The 21613-nt window shown below is 44.1% G+C and overlaps 2 protein-coding genes across 2 annotated transcripts; one reads left to right on the top strand and one right to left on the bottom strand.

The window, feature by feature from the left end:
* The first annotated feature begins 9577 nt into the window (after positions 1–9577).
* LOC120953425 (arylalkylamine N-acetyltransferase-like 2) lies at positions 9578–10512 on the top strand. Its single transcript, XM_040373331.2, has one exon. The coding sequence runs from the start codon at positions 9820–9822 to the stop codon at positions 10486–10488; it is 669 nt and encodes a 222-aa protein (XP_040229265.2). The 5' UTR covers positions 9578–9819; the 3' UTR covers positions 10489–10512.
* A 1241-nt stretch (positions 10513–11753) lies between these two features.
* LOC120952194 (MIT domain-containing protein 1) lies at positions 11754–12879 on the bottom strand. The gene is made up of 3 exons (XM_040371392.2): positions 12628–12879; positions 12091–12529; positions 11754–12003 (listed from the first exon to the last, which is right to left on the bottom strand). The coding sequence occupies exons 1-3, from the start codon at positions 12755–12757 to the stop codon at positions 11847–11849; spliced, it is 726 nt and encodes a 241-aa protein (XP_040227326.2). The 5' UTR covers positions 12758–12879; the 3' UTR covers positions 11754–11846.
* Between the last annotated feature and the right edge of the window lie 8734 nt (positions 12880–21613).

Below are 21613 nucleotides of genomic sequence, written 5' to 3' on the forward strand. Positions count from 1 at the left end.
GCTGGTGTATGGAAATTTAGTTTAGTGGATTTAAAATGGCTTAAAGCTTGGATCAAGTAGTAAAGTTAATGAAAGAAATAGGAGAAATATTTACCATGTGAAATTATAAATTAAAAAGTTAAAGAGAAACACAAGCAGACACAACAAACACATACACACACACACACACACACACACACACACACAAAAAGGAGGAAAGAGCCGTCACAGAGTTAAATCATAAACGAGATTTATGACAGCAATGTCCTGCTCGGGTGGTGGTGTCCCATTAATAAAGGATGACCTGTCTGTGTCACAAAAATTTGCATAGCGAATAATTGAAGCCAACAGCCAACAGAAGCACGGGCGCAACGGGGTAAATATGATAGATTCGAAACTGTCGATAAAAAACGAAGCACCTAAAAGCGACCACTGTACCCGTGCGTCCCAATAACCCCCCCCAGTAATACATCCTCCGCCCTCAAAAGTCCCTCGTTTTGTTCGGGCACTTTGCGAGGTTCGTGAGCATCAGGTTCACCCTTGCTGCTGTTGCTGGCGCACCGAAAACCATCTCTCGTCTGCTAATTATTGCATTTTAATTGATTCCTAATGCTTCTTTCGTCGACACTTTCCGATGGAGTAATTACTGCTCGAATATGTTAATGGGACTGGGCCCTTCCCCAATCGGGACGTTGGATCCCCGGCACATGAGAGCCTGGCGCTGCATTCTGGTGGCTGGTTTTTATTCCCCCCTCCTTCCATTGCACACTCCGTGCTTTAATGGTAATTTGGGTCCGTCTCTTCACCGAGATGGGGGTCCAAAGGGTCAAGTGCTGGAAATATTTTACTGCCATCCATCCGCTTCCCTGCCCGAGGACGACGACGACGACGACGACGCTGGTTGCGCTAATGTTTGTCCATTATAGCGCTTAAACTTCTTGTCCTTGGGATGGGCGGCAGATCATACGGCGTGTCGGTGTGGTGGATGATCTTTTTGCAGTTGAAGTTCCCTTGCACTAGAAGGTTGTAGGTGGCAGAGCGCATCGGGATATAATGGGCTGTACTGGAAATGGACAGCACACGAAATAAAGGTGGACAGTTACCAATTTGCGATGGCGAGAAGCAACACAAGGGGTTCTGCACGCTTTCCGTGGTAATCAGCAACATAAGCACCATCGTCTCGGTCGTCATAACTGGCCTTGTGTGTGTGGGTGTATTTTTGGAGGGACATTTCCCTTTCCTGGTTGAGCTCACTTTTGTCCGCGTCTGGCGCGCGTAAAAAAACCATCGTACAATGAAAAACAAAACCCGGTAGACAAAAGGTCAGGATGCGCATAATAATAAAAAGCAATATTCAAATTAACGATGGTACCATTCGGCTATTTGTGTGTGTGTGTGAGTGTTGGTGGAGAAAAGCGAATAAACGGAAGTGACATAAACCGGATTCGCAAACATCAAACCGGTAATTGGCTTCGTTTAAGTAAGTGTTTGGCCAATTCGAGTTTTTTTGGGGAGTGGAGAGCAAAACGAATTGTGCTGCTTTTGTTGTGCTCATTGATTGATAGGTTAAAGAGCACAAAGGAATGGTAATTATTGGTGGTTTGTCTGTGTTTTTGCAAGGGTGATATAAACCATTCTTTTTTTGGGGGGAGATATTTCATTAAAAGGAAGCAGAAAAACAGCGTTTAAAACAAAAATTTAAGCAAAACTTTCCATATAAACCCAATGCAAAGCACTATTACTTCTAAACACACCATTACCGCAGGCAAGCATCTTTCACAGATGCAAGAAGCTTTTATCAAGAAAGGGTGCAAACGAAAGGTATAAGTAGTGGTCGTAGTAGTAGGTAATCATAAATCTTGCCGGAACAGGAATTTCTAGGGCTAATTACTCGTAATTATGATGCTAAACTGAAAGCTCGAGTAGTTTGCAAAGCGGGAAAAATGGAAGGGAGGCTGCTTTCTTAAGGTTAGTAGCAAAAGGCAAGAAAAAAAGGGTTACATTTGCTAAAAGCATACATTTTAGCCGGTACCAGCAACCAGTTTCGACAAGCACGAAACCATCTTGCGAACTAATCGAAATGCGAAAGAGAAAGGGGAAGTGCAAAACGGATGGCTAAGTGGTGCCGTTTTGGGTTGGCTCGGAAAAAGCCATCCCTAGGGTTGATGGTAGCGCTGAGAATGACTGTGCAAGTGCAGTTGAAAATTCTAGCTGGTTGGAAATCTACTTTTTCTTTTTACAAATAAACTGTGTAAAAACTGCAACCAAAGTTGCGGTATAAAAATGAGACAGAAATACCACACCATATTAATATTTATGAAGAAACGTGCAATGTGGAGAATATCTTTACAAGTACAGCTTTTAATTAGTCATCGCTGTTGGTGGCACAGTTGGGTTTCTTTGTAAGTCAGTCGGCACAATGTAGCTTTTGGCAGATACTTTACCCAGCAGGCGCTTTCCGTTACAAGTTGTTCGTAGAAGTTCGTTTTTTTTATTCTCTCCTAACAACAGGCGCATCAGAGATGTAAGCAATAAATCACAGTTTCAAATTGTGCTAAATAGATTGTTGCCAAAAAGGTTCATTATGGTTCCGGTGAGTGCTTGAGGTGGTAGCAAAACAATGTGGCTTGAGCGTGGAATGCATATAAATCATGGAAAAAATGGAAAAATGTGTGCTGATTGGTAGAAGAAAATATTATGGTGTTTTGTGTTTTTTTTTTTAATTTTATTAAGTGACTGTGACTGTGGCAAGTGACTGAAAGATATTTTTTAAGAAAATAAGGATTTTGAGGCATTAATCTAGATCTTTTGAGTAACAAATAACTTAATATAAACCATTTACTCTACTGTGTTAACATTATTAGTATCGAAATGTAACCATTCGTACATTCAGTTGCATACATTTAGGCGCTTTACTGGATTAGCGCCATATTCGCTCCTTTCGATCCTGTTCTTCAAAATTATGTTCTTTCGTGCTTTCCTAACTGTTCTCCCCAACACACGCCACAAACATCTAGTGCGGGACCATCTACGATTTACCGTGTTGCCCGATGCAGCCCAAAACTGCGTCAACCCCTACCGAAGGTCCTTGGAAGATTGAAAGGCGTATCTCAAATCGAAGGATCTGACCTCGCCGCTTCATTCGGCAATAACGACCACTGCAGTTAACCCATTGGCCGGCATGCCGGAGCCACATCATCCATTTAAGCACCGCGTTTCTTTTTGCCCCGGTCCCAACATTAAGCGAATGGCTCACCGGCGAATGGCTTTTGGCAGTGGAAAATTGTCCTCTCGTCCTCCTTGGAACGGCTGAGCGAGTTGTTTGGTCTGTTGATGATGATGTTGTTTTTTTAACGCCAGCGTAGCGCATGGTTTATGACATCGAAATTAAAACGCACCTAACCGAACGGACCAGGGGTTTTCAGGGGGGGCTGCTGGTGTAGCTGCTGCATCTACATAGCGCATCTTGGTGACCTGCAACTAAACTCCCTGCTTGAATGACTTCCATACCGGAGCGAGTGCCTTGCTCGTAAGCAAGTCAGTCGGTGGCGTCTTTGCTGCAAAAAAGGGGGAGGGGGGTGCGGTTCTGCATGCACCGAGAGCAAACATTATGCATTATGTGTGTCTGTGCTTTTGTATGTGCCAAAGTCTAGCGGTAACCGTACTTGGGGTGCATAATTTTACCATAAAAACAAAGGTACTGCAGCGAAGGAACGTCGAAGGACCTCTTGTTTTTTGCGCTGTCGTCGCTTATGGCTCTTCCTCGGTGTACCCGTGTGTGTTTTTTTTTTGGTGTTGTTGCCCTTCTCCTTGCCAGCATGTTACTGGCGCGAAAGATAAAGCAGCATTTATTTCCACTCGAATTCCGCTGTTGCGAATGTCTGTCAGCATCATTAGTCACCTGGTTTCGCCTAATGGTTTGTCGTTACTTGGTAGGTGACGGTACGTAGTTTTTGGGGCGGTACCGTTTTGGGGCCAAAAATTTCGAACCAAACCTCGCTAGTGTAGTTGGCGTAATAGAGTAGAGCAAACAAAAAAAAAAAAAAAGACAGACAAATGGCTGTACGGGTACCGGGAAGTGCACTTCAGCCGGTACATGCATGGGTCGTATGTGGAGCCATTCCAGCGAAGGAAATTGATCGACTCCGCAGTGCCATTCGTCTGACGCGTGGCGAGTTTTCTTCCCGAAGGAGAATAGGCCAGAGCGCTACTGTGTCAACAAGGTTGACGATAGATTCCTTTTTTTCCTCCTTTCTCGGTGCCCTTTGCTCGGTGGCTCAGTGTGCAATAGGTAAGGAAATATGCATGCTGTATGTAGTTCGGATGGCGGGAAGCAAGAAAAAACGCCTGCTTCTCGATTGCCAAATTCGTACACATTTCGACTAGTTGTGCAAAAAGGTGATGCATGTGTATTGTTGCATATGCAAGGAAAGTAGAACACAACTACACGTGACGACAGAAGAGTATTGCAGTGTTTTATGAATACCTTTGAGAAAATGTAGGTTTTTCGTTGCGAAATGTTTAATTGAGGTCATTTGAATCAAAGCAGCAGAAAGAATTAAGAACATCTGATCTGATTTGTGAGACGCTTTGGTACCAATCTCTACTCAGATTTATAGTGAAGAAGCGAGTATCTGTTTTATGAACACAGTTCAGTGAAAAATTGTTTCCATTTCCATTTTGATGGAAATAAGGACATAAGAGCTAAAAGATCACACCTTCAACTGTTCATTTTGGAATTTTATTGTTTGAAATGCTAGTTTTTGACAATCAGTAATAAATAGCACATGAAACCACCTACTAAAATGTCTCTCCATGTCCTTCCTCTAGCAAAGATTCTTCCATATTTCCAATCGGTAAGAGTGCTTCTCCCTAGCCACGTCTCACAGTGCTATGTGTCGATTACAATCAAATTCACAAAAGACTATTATGTCGGAGACATTTGTTATCCCAAACCAACGAACTACGTCCGCTGGCAAACATCCTTTCACCTGTGGCTAGAAGGATAGAGAACGCAGTCCTCCCAGGAAGACGAACATAACCCCAAACCTGGTTTGGGGTACGAAAATAAAATCATTCATCCAGACACCGGGAGCTTGTTTGTCCGTGGTTTCTTAGCACTACCAACCACTGCCAGCCCAACTGGCCAAGCTACAGAGATGGACTCTTGAGGTTTTTGTTCAATAGCAGTTCTGGATAATTCCACTTTCGGTCCACATGGATACCATGATGCCATGTGCCAAGATTTTAAACCGCAGACCTAGCATGATCAAAAACCTACCCTCTCCTTGAGACTGCTGGAATTGAATGTGTGTTTGTGTGTGTGTTGTCAGGAGCTGATGATAGTTTTGCAGGAACACAATATCTCACCCCGATGCATACCATTGCCGAAACCAATCTGATTTTTCACAGCTCCCGTTGGCCGGGAAATGGTTGTGGAATTTCGACGCCATGCATTCAGCAAAGTACGGGGACGACATTTTATGCCTAACACAAGTGCTGATGGTTGACGGCGTTCCAGCGACGCACAGACATACACACACACACGGACGGGGAATGGGGGAACGCGCTATGTGACAAATTGAATACCGAGATCGTATGGCGGGGACAATAAATAACTGGCAAGTATTTTTGGCAAATAGTTTCTCCAGTTCCTCACTGTTTGGGACTGGCAGGTTTTGCTGCTGCTGCTGCGGTTTGTTTACGTAAATATTGCTTGTTGACGTCGGCCACTTCTTTGGGTGCTCGCTGAGCCCGCCGTGCCGCTGCCGTCCGTTTAGCATTCACGTGGTTTTGGGGCGCTGTTTGCAATGTGGCGTGCCGTGGAGATGGAAAACATTCTTCCGCGGCCCGCGTGTGTCTCAAGACGGCATAGCTCCCGCGCCTGTGTACTTCTGACCTTTTTGGTGGTGGTGAAGAGTGAGGGGTTTTTTTTATGTTGGTGCAACTTCCGGTAAGAAATGAGGCCGATTTGTCTGCGGGCTAGGTTTTGGCGATCAGTCAAGTCGGTAAAGCGGCAGCGCTGTGGTGTAATTTACGATCGATTTTAGGTCTAGCAAATAGCGATTTCCAATAGAAGCCCGTTTATCATGGGTGTTATGGGGGACGATTCAAAAAATTGTTGAAATATTCGCTTTGGGTGGAAGATGACTGCCTTTCAGTACGTTTGAGGTTTTGTGAAAATCATTGTGACAATTTACAGATTTCCAAACGTTATGTTGCTATTAGAACTCCCTCCGATGTGTCATTAGACAACCAACCTGGTATAAAAATGTCCTCGAATGTCTTGGAACATGAAAGATGTAAATTTAGATTAAATGAAAGTGAATTTAAATAATTCTCACCCCAAGCGTCCAAATATTCGGCAATAGCTTACTCTCTGTCGTCGAAATGATTGAGCTTTGTACAATCTACTACAATCTTCTCCCATTCGAAACACTGGCCCACACGTTTTTCCACGGGGGAGGTGAGCGAGCTGCATGCGGAGGACCAGTTTGTTTGGCTTATGGTCGGGTTACGCTCGCAAATATATGCTATCTTATCCTGATTTATGTGCTTTTGTTCGCCAACCTAAACCTTAACGCCCGGTTTACCCTATCTGCAGCGCTATCTGCACCACCATTAACCTTGGCCGCGACGATCTTAACTTACCCAAAACGGCACACACTATTGCCGTCGAGTGGCCATTAATTTTCCGCTCCATAATTGTATTAGAAAATTCGTCTCGGAAATGGTGATGAGCTCTAGGCAGCGGCAGTGTGGCCAATCCGGGGCGTGTAAAAGTGGGTGCCCATTTTGCGCCGGGGTCGCTGATCCGTCTCCCTGCTGCCCGGCTGAGAGTGAAAGAATAAGAAGAAAAATAATACAAAGAGAGAGAGAGGGGGGGTTTGCGTATGCTCATTTCCATAAACAGGCTGTAGTCCAAGTCAAAGTCGCGCAAAAATCACACGGTCTCGCGTAAAGTAATATCAATTTTCGACCCCTTTTTTCGGTCGATCTGCGCAGATCTGCAGTCGCGTCACCGAACGCTTTCGTTAATTACAATTAGTCTTATTGAAAATTTATGTTCCACAATTCATTTAATGCCGCTCGCAAGACGCCTGTGAGGGGAGAAGTTAGTGCCGCTGACGTGCAGCCAAAGGATGAAGGTGTAAGGTTTGGGGAAAACCTTGAATTTTTACTCTTTCGCAAAAGTACGATTGTTCGAATTCGCGTTTACTTTACGAGTTGCAAAACAAATGGACGCGAAAATGAAACGAGGTTGCCATTTCGCGACGGTAGAAATTCACTAAGGACACCAGCGACGCTGCTGATAAGCATCGTCAAATAATCTTACCTATTCTCTTTTGAATGACGCTGCATTAGAAGAAGACGGTGCGAGTTTGGACGACGAATTCTTTGAACTCGTGCCCGTCCCGCCTGTTCGCGTTAAGTAACGTTTTTAAATAATTACGGAATCAATTATTGTAATTGAATTAATGATAGAGATTAGAAATACGGCAAACGGCTTAAGATGGCGATGGCAGCGATGATATGAGTTGATGCTTCGAGTTCTCCAGCTATTTCCGACGTGCGCTGGTGAAAAAAAAAGACCCAGAACGGAAGAAAGTCGAGAAATTGTCTTTGTTGTCGAGAGTGGGTTCGCTGTCACCGAGGAACAATGTCAACGAAGTCGACGACGATGGCGGCGATGGCGACGATAACGATAATAACGATGATCATGATAAATTTAATACCCACCTCCCCACATCCAGCATCCACGACAGCCCCGGTTAACGTTTAAGGGAAACTGTGGCTTAAGCTTACATAAAAATAGCAGAAGGTTGTGAAGAAGTAACTAGCAGTCGTATCATTACCGTTGTTTATACTTCACTGTGTATGACAACACTATTGCTCATTCGCCATTTCTAGCTCTCGGTGGTGGTGGTGTTTTTTTTCCTGCTTTTCAAGTGCTCCATACTGTCTGAACTTATGCTTCCGGATTAGAAGCAAGGAATGAGATTACCGTTTCCTTCGCGGAAGCAACAGCACCGGTGGAGCGGGTGTAGGATAGAAGAAAACGGCTAAGGATGCAATTGTTGTAAAGGGGAAGCTCCGACGGCATCCGCTACAGAAGAGGGACACGGACAGAGGTGTCAGTGGTGTACAAGTGCATTCTTTTTTTGCTGGGACAGCACAGAAGAAAGAAATGGCATCGCAAATGTTATTTTACTAGTGTCTTATACTATTTATCATCGGTTGGTGGTGGGTCACATTGGCTGGGTAGATGGGGCTGGGAACCAAAGGAGACGTGTGTCCGTTCCTTGCTGTTCGGTTGGCAAACCAGTTGTGACCTGCTGTGAAATCCGCTCCGTTGTAATTAATTTTGTATTACAAACAAACTTGCAAAGCATGTTACGCTTTCACGGTCCCGTTTTGGTGGATGGATTGAATGTTTTTTTTTTCTTGGGAAAATAGATATTCTATGCAGAAAAGCATTCCAGTTGGACATGACATTTGGATACAATTGACTGAAAACATTCAACACAACATTCAACAATTAAAGAAACGTCGAGAGAGAAAGAGGAACTGGGAACTATTCAGTGAAATAGCTCAAGAGCTCAACATTAAATTATTGTCGTTCGATAGATTGATAAAATCAGATTTTAGAATAAATAACAATAAGGAAAAAAAGAAAAATGAAGAAAAAAAATCCACCCGCATATAGATAAACAAGGTTTAAAGCAGATAATAAATTTAGTCGAAAAGATAAATTAGGTTATATGTAAGTGAATTATGATATAAAAACTGAATTAGTTTATTTTACGTTAAAAACTTATGAATTTAATTTAAAAAAGTATTTTGATTGAAAATGAAATATGTACAAACATAGATTATCTGGCCGAAACTATGTTTTAATGTTTTGTAAATCTCAAAAGACAAAGAGTCAAAGGACATTGATGAAGAATTGTAAGAGGCCTTTTATTATCTTCCTTCTTAATTTTTTACGAAAAGTTGAATATACCATCGGTTAAGTGAGTGCATAGGCTTAAGGTTGATCAAAAGTATTGAAACAGAGCAAAAGGTTCCAAAAGGGTTTGAAGGAAATTATGAAATTGTCTAGTGCTTTACAGTGTCTGGAGTTAGTCGATATTTCTGATTACCAGTAGCAAGGTGTTTGACCACAACCTGGCTCACCGTAGTGTGTATAGAAATGTACGAAGCATGAAGTTTATACCAATATATTGATGGGTGTACAACCGTTGCATGTAGCGCTTATCAAATATCGTTTAAAAAACCAGCTGGCACTAGACTGGCCTATAAACTGGGTGTGATTATTAGCACGCGTCAGTGCTGTTGTTATTATATTGCTTGAACATTTGTTGTGAACTGAAAATGGAATAAGTAACATTATATTTATAGATGTAATATTTCAATATTTTTAGATTATTTAAAGACACGTGCAGAAATATAACGCGAAATTTCAATACCTTTCCCCACACAGTGTTTATGACCGAACCACCCACTACGACCATCTGGCGATAAGAAAACCTACGCAAAACACCGTACCGCGCGGGTACAATTCGATGCAACAACCTTGCGAATGAAAACATTGCCCTAGCAGCAAACGCTATGCAATGGTGAAGAGATTAAGCGCCATGCTATCGAACGAATTCGATTCCGCGCGAAGCTAATGCGACAGTCTCTCAACCAACCTGCCCCATACGCCAAGCAAAAACGACCAGATTGCATAGCCGATTCGCTCCTGGGAAATGATACTTCGTTGACGTGGAAGGCGGTTAGACGGTAAGAGAAAACTGTGCCATCGCCTATACTGTGGGTGCATTTCGGTGCCGTGAAATGAACGGAGGCTACTCCAAAATTCTGTACCGCATTGCGGCGCCGAACGAGTGCGATCGCATCCGGCAGGCACTGCTGGCGTTCTACTTCCCGGAGGAGCTGGTCACGCGATCGTACCTCGACGAGAGTCAACCCCAGATCGGCCCCACGGAAGAGCACATCCAGTATGCACTGTCCTTCGTGCACCAGGGCATGGCAGCGGTAGCGATCGAGCAAGACCATGGCACGATCGTTGGCGTTACGATCGCACGGTGTGTGAAACCGGGCACGGCTGACGAGCTGCTGGCAATGGTACCGGTGGCCGGATCGCGACGCTGGGCCGAAACGTTGCGACTGTTTGCCCATCTCGAGCACACTGGGGACGTTTGTGGACGGTTCCGTTCGCGCCGCTCGTACCACGTGTTCGTGCTGGCGGTGGAGCCTCACTTTAGACGCCGCGCAATTGGACAGAAGCTGATGGACTTTCAGTTGGCAAGGGGGAAGTCGCTTCGCTTTCGGGTGGTAAGTGCGGACGTTACGTGTGAGGTGGCCGCACGGATATGCGAGCGGATGGATATGCGGTGTGTGTGTGCGATGTCGCTGAACCAGTACCGGAACCAGTCCGGCGAGCATCCGTTTGTGGTAACGGGGCCGAATCACATCGTAAGCACGTACGCGCGGTACGTTTAAGGTGGAATTTCCAAGAACTAGTGCAAATTTAAATCTGAAAAAGTAGTGTAAACGTATAGCAAAATTGGAAAAATAAATAAATGTTAATATTTTTATTAACAAATGTTGCTTAATATTCAATGCTCAGTTGAAATCAATAATTGTGTAATTTGCGTAGAAAAATGCATAAAAGACAATAAATTATATATCACACTGTAGGATTCTAATTACAATAAATTCATCCAAAACTTCAATATTTAATTAATTGTGAAGTAACACAAAAAAATACATAAATCATTGACCGTAAAAATTATACCTGATAATTAAAATGTTTTTCCCTGCTTTCGGATTCTCCTTAACGTTGTTTACTACCATCTATCTGCCATAAATCATTACGTCTTTTCGACCGGCTGTGCCGAAGTGGCGTGAAGGATACTTACTTCTAGTGCCAAAAATTAAATGTCCAAGGCTGACCGTGCCCGATGGACAAACTTTGAGTGAGTGTTGGGCGATAGTAATTAATGAATTTGTTTTCGTTTGCAGTACTTTTTCGTTCCACTGCTTTGTCCGATAGCATGGGAAATTTGCTTTCTTTTTTATATAACTGGGAAGAGGATGTTATGAATATTTTTTTTGTTAGTTTAACTAACAACTTTGATATTTCTAAACATGAGTAAATATAGCTTTAAGAACAAAGATAAACCTCTCGTTTGTCAACCTTGTTTTGGAAATTAATACAATCCCCGTACAAGAGATATTTTCTCAACGCGGAAATCGTTCGGGAAAGGAAGCACCAACTTCGCCCTACGCCTCTGCCCTGAGTTTGTTCAATCAACTTTAGTCATTAGTTATGAATTATTACACAAACAATCGCCACTGCAGTGCGGATTGGCACACGGGTTCTTATGGCGGAAGCCGGCACTGCACTGCAAAAAAGAAGAAGAAAATACCGTGTGCCTCTCGCCTGTAGCGTGTCGGACGGGACGACAAGCCGGACCGGAGGCAGTGGTGGCGGTGGAAATGGCGAATTAATGAGCCAACCGAAGGACGAAAAATCAACTTCTGCCAAGAGCCATCGATCGAGCGCGCGAACGAGCGTAGCGGGAGTGAAAGGCGGAAGAACGAAACAAATAACAGCAAATCAAGGGAAAAAAAGCATTCAGCCCAAAAGAGGGACACTTGAGGAAAGAAATCACTGCAGCATTTAGAGAGATGGCAATTAGTGAAGTGCTCTTGATGGGCATTTCGGACACAACGTGTACAAACAGCGTGGCAACAGCGGACGGTTTTGTTGTTAAGTTCAGTGCTTTATTTGTCGTTTGTCGTTTTTTTTGTTTTTGCTTATGCGCATCAAACTTCCGATGGCTTTATTGAGAGAGTCATGATTTATTATTCTCCGGACAGTAGAACACGTCCGCGTTCGTTTCCCGGCACTCCCGGAAATGGTAGTTGAAGGCGCCGAGACAGTACTTGCTCGGGGACGGTTTGAAGTAGTTCAGGCCGCGACCAATCTTAATGACGTATCCATTGCTAAGTCTGTAAGAAAAGGAATGCAAAACGAGGAATTTGTGTAATTTAAAGTCCAAAACACGATCGTTTGAAATTTCCCAACTGGCAACTCACATTACTTGCCGATCGTGCATGTGTTCCGAGTATTCCACCACAAACTTGACGGCTTGTTTGTGCAAACTTTGCTTCAGCACTTCGAACGCCCGACCCTGTTCGTCACCATTCTTTGCCTCCTTAACCGTGGCCAGCTGGATGTACTTCAGATTGCGGCAACTGTTCACGGCCAGCTCGCAGAACATCACCAAATTACAAATCTGGTGGTGCTCCCGCACATACGGCTCCTCGAGCAGTATTTCGTGCACTTCGTCGTTAAAGTACTTGCCAAATATTCGGCCGTAGCTGTACCCGGTAGCACCCTCCACGATGTGTATCCGGTCGCTAATCACACCCTTGCTCTTCCATCGGGTGACCAGTTCCTTCACCTGTTCCGCCCGGTTCATATACTCCACGATTTTGGTCTGATAGTGCTGCTTCCGCTTTGGGTCCGTTTCGGCTGTAATGGTGTAGGTACGCGAGCGGTAGCTCGGTCGTGGGTGTCAGGATGATTCATACTGCAAATATTTACGGCCTAGTGTGTTTGTTATGCGTCACCTTTGGATTCTTTTAGCAGCGATTCGATGCCATCTTCGTACAGCTTAAGCGCTTCCAGCTTGCGTCCAACCACATCGTATTCGATGGCCCGCGTAAGCAGCGTAACGGCCATCATCGTCGGTGTGGCCATCTTGATTGGTGGGGAAAATTATTCACTTTATCACGTAAAATAACCGCGCAACCGATGCATCACTAAACGCACGAGATGGCTACGAGTTGCGTTGCAAACTGTTGTGTATGTAAACAAACGCACAGCTGATCGGTTTGACGCGAGCAATCGGGCCAGATGTCAAAACTGGTCGAAACATAGTCGAGCAGTTGTGGCGCAAACACGAAAATTTAAATTTCGTGCTGCCCATTCGTTGGTGGTTGGTATGTGAAGCACGTGCTTTTGGGATGGCAAGTTGGCGCATGCGCGTCAGAGGTTCTTTTCGTAAGGATGTTGTGTTGTTTGATTATTTGTGAAGGAAAAGTGCATAACTTGTTATGGCTATTGCTAGTGGACACATAATTGTTGATTGTATGATAGCAACAATTGGTTGTGCATTATGGAAGCTTGGATGGAGTGGCGTATTTCCCATCCTATGGAATTCTAAATGAGTTACTTTTCTCAAAATTGATATAATTTTACCCTTTTTACGTTTCTATTGGCAGACCGCACAACCCTTTTTATTGCTCTATAACAGTTTAGATGCATTTAAATCATCGAACAACGTAAACGATTTGATGGTAGACATAATCTTACCTGAAGGTAGGAGTATAGTAGCATAAATTGAGACTTTTGCTTACCCTTCTCTAAGCCAGATAAGGAAAAGGACATCGAGTTCCTCGAAAAGTGCATTATCCTTTCCAATAAAAGCAGAAAAAAAACGGAATCACAAACAACCTTTCCATCAAGCTTCAGCTGTAAGGCGTATCGGGGCATGTCCACGAATCCTAGCCGGTAACGAATCTAGTCTTCCTCTTCCTCCACTTGCTCCTCCACGTGTAGGACGGTGATTAAGGACGGGAAAAGAGAGCGGCACAGTGGTGAAGTGAGTGGGGAAATAAAAAATGACTTATTTTTAAGACCCCCAGACACGGAAACGGTAAAATGGGTTCCGGGAAACTTTTTTGCTTCTCATTTGTTTGCGTCCGATTGGCCTTTTCCGTCCCAACGTCCCAAGTGTCCCAGTGTTCCTGCGCTGTTCCTGCCACACGGAAGGATGTGCCGTGTTTTTGGGGGCAGACCGGTCGGATTTTATTACTGTTTTGCGTACCCTTCAACGGTGTTTGAAGCTTGTTTTTTTTTTATTCGGTGTGTTTGCAGGCCATCTTGCCACCGAACCCTGATCTCCGGTCGGTGGTGGAATGTACGTCCTACCGTCTTCCTGTATGACAAAGGAACCGATATCGGAAAACTCCATCCTCCTCCTTATCCTCCTCCTTGACCCTGCTATTGATACCCTGGTACCGGACACGTGGTTGGGGGAAGATATTGAGTAATATCTTTTTTATTCAATAAGTTTTTGTGAGCGAGGTGTCTGTGTGTGTGTTTGATTCGTGTCGGAACTGACCGCTTCGGTATGCGGGAAAAAGGAAATGGTAATTTTGGGCCGGTGATAATAAAGAGGATTCAATTTCTCATGGGCGGGGTGTGAAGGAGCCAGTTTTTTTGTTGCTGTTGTTGCTTCTATTTGTTTGCTGTGCGAGACCATTACACAGTGTGAAGCGTAAGTCCGCAGTAGGCCGGGTTTTGCGATGCCCTGGAAAAGATGCAAACCGGCGTCGGGAAGGAGTGAGTAGAGATTTTGGGCTAAGAAATCGTACCCGGTGGCTCAGTGGACGGTTGGATGGCAGGATGATTAATTTACACTTGAAAGAAAATCCTTTTCCCGAACAATACCGCCACGGTCCATTTGATGGAAAGGTTCCGATAAAGTGGCCACGGTGTTGGTGGGTTGTTGTTTTTTCCCTCTCTCTCTCTCGCTCGCTCCAATGCTATATGTCTTCCTTTGCGCCAGCATTTTAGAGCATCCCACACAGCCCACTGGAAATGCCCACTAATGTTTTGTATTTTTCGGGGGGTAACCGGCGGTCCAGATCCGGTTTTGTGCGCTCTAGGCCTTCGAATTGGTGATAAATTGATTTTGACGAACTCTGGCACTGGACGATTCATTTTGCAGCTGTAAATTGAGTTGTGAGCAGTGCGGTGTTGTTCGGTGCTGCTCTTAGGGTTCTGTTGTGTCCACCTTGCGGTTACGTCAGTGCATCTGGAGCGGTGTTCGCGTAGTGTAGCAGTATACGCACGAGATATTGTTCTCCTCAAGCTACCCGTTTCTATTGACAACGAGTCAAAGGCGGACGTCTTAGGGCAGGTAATGAATGTTTGCTACGGTCATGCATGGACAATGGGCTATCACTTGGTGGGTCAGAGCGAATGGTAGCAAACGATCGGGCATGATTGGCACATCGTTTTGGGGGTAATATATGAATATAAGAGCGGTGTGTGGGTTGATACACGGATTGAAGATGGTTTGGGTTGGGGTTGGATTAGAACGCGCGCCCTGGTGGGATGGGAATGAAACGATCCATCACGTTGGTGATGGATTGCTCACTTGGAAGATGCTTTGGATTCGTAATGTGGGAGAAAATGTACGGAATTGAGCGTTCCTTCTGATGTCTATGTTGCCAAATGCTTTTCGATGTAATGAATAAAAGTTTGAATGGCGATTGAAATTGAGTTGCTAAAGTTTGAAAAATTGACAGAAATTATCATTTCTTGCAGGCTTTTGGATTGCTGTTGACTACAATAGGATCGTTGATAAATTTTAAACGATTCATGTAATAAACATTTAGCTCATTGTTGTTTATTTAGACAATATGGTTTAATTAAATTAAAATGCATTATACAATGGGAAAAGCATTAAACATTTCCAATTATTAGGCTACTGTACAGTTATAAACAGTACTGCACAGTTTATGTCGTCAAATATCGCTCAATATGTCGTGAAGCAAAGCATAAAATTAAACGATACCTATCAAACAAATGATCAAACCCTTAGTCCTCTCCAATTTCCAACGACATTCCCTAACCCCTATAACCATTACCCCATCATGCAGTATTGGGAGTTTGTTTTATGTGAGTTTGCAAAATGTCCCCTAGCATCTAAACGATTGGACCACTTCTGGAACTAGCAACTGTACGGGGTGAAAGGTTTTTCTTGAAAGTTTCATTCCACAGGAATGTGGAAAATGTGTATGACCACCGAGTCCTGGGACTGGAGCCTGAGCCGATGTATTTATTATATCGCATCCCTCTTCCTTTCTCTCCTTCTCTCTCTCTCTGGCTCTCGGTGTACTCTCAAGACTCGGTGACATAAAGAAGCGGACAGCCCTTCGGTCAAGGCCTAAGCAATTTGTACCCGACTGGTAGGCGTCTGGAGAGAGGGACGAGCCGGAAGATAAACAAGGTCATTCCTTCAAATTCACTTCCAGATTATTAATTAAGTTGTTATCAAAACATCGACGGCATCCATCCTCGGGACAACATTATGGGTTGCCCCTTCATCCGACATCGGTCACACATACACACACCACTAATGGGTGTATTGCTCGGTATGCCGTACGGCCAGTGCCAGACTACAACAACGACGACGACGACGACGACAACCAAGTACGACAACAAGCTTATAATTTATTGCTAATACTACCGAAGGCTTTAATATCCCGAGGAATGCCACTGGCCACTAATTAAATTAAACAAATTCCATCCTTTTTCTCTTGTGGTTGTGGTGCGGGTATGAAGGGTAGAGCCATCTTGACGATGCTGCTGTTGCGGCTGGGGTGAAGTAAGCCTTGGAGGGACACAACACAGAAAAGAAGCAACGATGTGGCGACAAAAACCGACGGCGATGCGTAACCGCGTCGTGCGTTAAATCGTAATCCGTTGTCGGGATGTACGAGTGGCCATTTTTCTCCCCCCTCCCATCCCCCATATATGTCCTCTTACGGTCGCCCTTGTGCTTCAGTCTCATCTGCCGTCTGCCGGGTCGATTAACCGATCCAACAGCATTATCCGTGACAATCCCTTCGTGGGGATGATATGGTCTCCGTTCGTCTTCGTCCGTTTTCGGGACGTGATGGCTGGTCGTTGGATGGCTACCACCGATCCGGATATCCGTTACGGGGCCGTTAGAATGCTCGCCGGTTGAAGAAGGGTACGGTAAAGAGGTTTCTGGAGAAGGACGCGTGTGTAGATAACATCTAGTGCGTATCCTATCGCGTTCGCGTCGTGTGGAATCGCCTCAACGGCCCTGTGCCGGCCGAGACACATTGGCAGGGAGGGACAATATTTCGTGGATTTACCGCCGTTCCCTTCCGCGTAAGCCGCGTCTCTCAGTTTGCCGCACCCGCCAGAGCAGTTTGCAAGCAGATTCTGCACGGTTGTGTTTAGCGGTACGAGTGCCGTTTGCGGAATAGCTCCAGCTAACAGCACGAGCGGGATGGCTTCTCGAACGCACCGAAGTTGTAGGACATTTGTCGTAGATTGTCCGCCTGCTTATATTACTTTTTGCTCGTGCCCATGTACACGAGATCCTCAGGGCGGTGGTTTGAAATAAGTGTGTATGCGTACGGAAGTGCGTCGCGGCATATCTCAGCGATCTTCGTCGAGAGTGGGCCGGAAACGGGGAGGTAGGAAATGGGACCGCAGCAATCGAGCGTGATGTGATTTTGTGGCATGTAGCGAAAGTGGATCAGTCGGTTGCGGTTGTATCTTTTAATTGTTCATCGATCGGGGGGCTGTAGGTTATTGTTGGAAGTGATTACTGGGACATTTGTTGAACCTAAATAACTCGGGCATCAGTTAGGTTTGTCTCGGATGTGAAGATGAGTTTCAATTCGAAATGAATTTCGTTGAAGTTAAATGAAATGAAACATATTCTTTAGTAATCAATGCCAATGTCAAGACGAAATAGAATAAGTTACTGAAATTAACAACTGAAACTCCAAAATAGTGTTAGTATTGGTCTTTATCTTCTTCTTTGGCGTTACAAAATTTGCGTTGAGTGTCTAGGCTTGCCTGTGTCACTAATGGGCTATTCCATCATGTGACTTATTGATTTACGGTACCAGGATGAACAGTCCTACGTATTCGTGCTGACCGGTTTATATCGGGATTGAACCGATGAAGGGCATGGCACGAAACTAACTGTGACTTTTGTAGGTTAGTCAATGTAGCATTCATGTATGGTTAAATGACCCTCTGATATAAGGAATTACAAATCCAAAGAAATCCTATGTTCTAGACTCTGTTCTAGAATTTAAATCTGAGCCCGTTTTTTGTTCCTTTCGTTTCGATTGTCAATAAAACAGCGATTAAGTACATACAAAATATTCGCTGCTCTTCATGTTGTTTCCATTGGATAATAATGAGTCTAAAACTAGAAAGAGTATTTTTATCTATAACCTACTACCTTTATCTGTAACTTTTACTACAAAAATCCAAAAAAAATCCTGTGTTTCTTTTTTATATCTACTGTTCGACCACACTGAGCTATGGCCGAAAGCGCCACATCAACGACGACATGGCAGAGGAAATTGATGAAGCGTGTAGAGCATCGTAGTATCATCCTTTCTAACCGATCGCTTTTAGTTACGAAACAGGATAACCGTCTCTAGATAAGGTAGATCATTGGACAAATAGATTGATTACTCTACATGTAGTTCGGTTGCCGTACAGAGGCATTAAAAGTCAGTATCAAACTGATTGTCGTAACTTTTTTCTTCAGTAGTAAGGTACAGTTGAGATACTTCGTACCGTAGTTAAAGCTAAAGTAACACATTACGGTTGGAACTGAGATGGATTATTCATTACGGGGAAAAAAAGATACAAAAAAGTTGAAGTTTGAAATAGTTAGGTTCTACATGAAATTGACCTACGGCTCAATTCCAATTCGTATCTTAAAGTGTTTGGTTAAACACATTGAAAAAGTCAGTTTCAGTGAAATAAAAAATCAATGTCCAAATTTTCATACTTGTGAGCTTATGAAAAGTGGCTCAATTTTGCATTTGATTAGAAAGGATAAGCTAGTACGAGCTGACATTTCATAGTCAATTGAGATATATTTTTTTGATATCCCTTATAATCTAAAAGCTTGATTGATAGAGGTTTATGTGTAATGTTACCGTTTCTTCCCCAGATCGGTGTTTGATAAAAGCCCAAAATTATGCAAAATTTCTTCCATTTTTCCTCTCTCTCTCTTCCACTCGTTAAACTCGAGCTCCCTCCTACTCTACTGTCACCCACACTGACCAAAAGAACTTTGACCCTTCCCTTTTCATTGGTCGACGAAAGCCGATGGATTAAATCCTGCATGTAATTTGCCGCCCTTAGCGTCTTCGAAAAAGGACGTGCCAATCAGGGCCGGCCAATTTATCATCTGCTTGACTAGCCGGCCTCGGTATAGTCGCTACGGTCTTTCGGCATTGTACGGGGACCACCATCATCGATGGCCCTTTCGCTCAGTGGTTCGCCCACAACAAACCGCCCGCATTGACAACAAGTACAGTATCAATCAATCAATCTTTTATCAATCCGTGCATTATCTTCCTGCCTGAAAGGTGCGATTTGCGGGGCAACGAGGGGTTTTCGAGGGCCCGATTTCTTGCGGTTCTGTTGATGGGCCTAACCCGTATGCGGTGATGTACTACCGTGCACATTTTGTTGGTAACGCGTAAGAAATTCCCTCCCGCAGAGGACCACTGTGCTGGTGCAGTGATGCTATTTTTTCTTCGCCTACACGCACTCGCATCTCACTGCTACTTCTTGTGTGTTGTGCTAAAAGCCTCTCGCAGTGTGCTGTGGGCATTCCTTCCCAGGGGTGGCCTTTCAGGGGCGCATAAAATCCTTCTTATGTAACATAATCTGCACCGAAATCTTAATCGAAATGTTTTTCCGTCTCACCGTCGCTTCGTAGAGCAAAGTATGGTGGCTTAAATCTGTTGCCAGCGTTTGCAGGCCTTTCCTTTCCCCGACAGGTTGAATTGTCCCGGTGGAGGCTCACGATTGAAGCATCTCGGGGTTGTCTAGGGGGGATTACTATACTTTCAGCGTTATTATTCAACAGTGTAAAGAGAGTGCGTTACTTCCGTAGGGTTTGCATCAGGAATCCATCAATTCGGTGTAACATGCTTTCATGGTGGGTTGGAATGCAGGCCGGTGAAAGTTGTCTAAAGGTTCCAAATAGTCACTCAAACACTCAAATTCTATCGTTAAATACCTTTTTTTATGAATGCATGTCACTCTCTGTGCGAGTATCTGCTTCTTCACAAACCACCAACTAACCGTGAAGAATTCATCCACACGCGCGATTTATCTACCTCACCACTGGGAAAACATTTTCCCTCGAGGCAGTCAAGGAAAATCCAAACAAAAAACGGAAAAAAATCATGCGAGCATTTCGAGGTGCATGTGATGTTTGTGCCTCTTTCCCATCCAACCCTTAACCAAAGCCGGTCGAATGAACAGTGTCGGTGGGTTTTATTGGCATCGTTTTTTTCGCTCTCTCGCATTCTTTGTTCTTCTCGCTTTTCCCTCTAAATCTCCACTGTAACGGTCTTATCACACGCTAGAGTGGGTGAAAATAAAAGCGTTAAAAGTGAAAGGGTAAACGAAGACATCATTTCTCATTTTGCCACCCTCCGTTGGTACGCGTGCACCGTATCACGTTGCACATTTGAAAGTAGACTCTCACACACACATGCATGGATGGATGGTTGGTTGGGAAGAGATGAATGTGTAAGGAATCTTGCCACTTACTTCCTTGTAGAGTGGTGGATCGTTCCCAGGAGGATGCTTTTTTTGGGGGAGGAGGTGGGATGGTAGCAAATCTGGACAGGACATCACTTTATGGGTTGAAAAAGGACAAATGAGGACACGGTGAGTGGGAAGGTTTACAGGTGGAAGTGCTGGAAGGTAGAACTTGTCAAAAAGTTTGGTGGAAGGTTTTTTGTGTCTTTTTACTGCGATAAGACCAGGTTTACTGACAGAGAGAGAATGGTAGTACATTTGAGGTAAAATCAGATGAAATTTTGAGAAGCATTTTTATGTTACTTTAGATTTTTGTTACAATCTAGCTGGAAGAGCTGTTACAAATACGATTTAATAATCTTTATTGGTTAAAAGTGACACTGTTTTTTTTACAATATCGCCATCGCCTTCTGCGATCTTTTTTCGTGTCGTTGATGTAATCACAGCTCCTCTGGCTGTGGAGTGCTACCGAGCTACGTTACTTCTACTAGCGGTTGGGACTGTTTGCCTAGTTGATGCAACCGAGCAGGGTGGTGCAGGTGATAAGTCCTTCCGTGAGGGATTTGCAGCTCGCTCGCTCTGTACTTAGCGCTATCAATATCCACCCGCTCTCATCGAGTCGTAGTAATGCAATTCAATTCGTGCCAGTAGTAGCGAGTACGTAGGAACAGTCTTCGTTTCCGGTCGGATGCAAGAAGATAGAAAAATGGCGTTGACCGATGTTGGCGGGACGGACTGTAGGATTACATCTATCCTATTACTTACCAGAAGCCCCAAAAAAGACTGGGATGTGTAAAAAGTTACCCAAAAAGCTTTACACTTTCCGGCAGATTAGGAGCGATTTTTGGGTTCTGTATTTTTTTGTACACTATTTAAGCGCCATCAACTGGCGTACTAAAGATAGACCTCAGAACTATTCCTGGTCCGCGTCGCTTGTGTGGTAAGAGCAGTGCACCCAAAACGGTGTTATTGAGCTGGGATTTTAAAAAGGTTTGTTTTAGCTGTTTGATTTCGCCCCTTTTGGTTCTCGTGATTTCTATGAGTGCAATTGCAGTAAAAAGTTCTTTCTTGCGCTTAGAGATATATTTACTACGATTTAAAAGATTGTTCTCTTTTGTCGGCTGATGCTGGTAACAAAGAAGCCAGCCAAAGCTGACTGTTGTTGGGCAGGCAGTGGCCCGAAAATTTTAATTT

Source organism: Anopheles coluzzii, chromosome 2 (genome assembly GCF_943734685.1).
Source record: "Anopheles coluzzii chromosome 2, AcolN3, whole genome shotgun sequence".
Taxonomy (NCBI): domain Eukaryota; kingdom Metazoa; phylum Arthropoda; class Insecta; order Diptera; family Culicidae; genus Anopheles; species Anopheles coluzzii.

Bases quoted from the DNA above. Each gene is read 5' to 3' on its own strand.
- LOC120953425 (XM_040373331.2), top strand. From the start codon at position 9,820: ATGAACGGAGGCTACTCCAAAATTCTGTACCGCATTGCGGCGCCGAAC.
- LOC120952194 (XM_040371392.2), bottom strand. From the start codon at position 12,757: ATGGCCACACCGACGATGATGGCCGTTACGCTGCTTACGCGGGCCATC. The intron at 12,530-12,627 runs GTGACGCATAAC...ACACCATTACAG, and splicing joins GCTGCTAAAAGAATCCAAAG to CCGAAACGGACCCAAAGCGG. The intron at 12,004-12,090 runs GTGAGTTGCCAG...CTTTTCTTACAG, and splicing joins ATGCACGATCGGCAAGTAAT to ACTTAGCAATGGATACGTCA.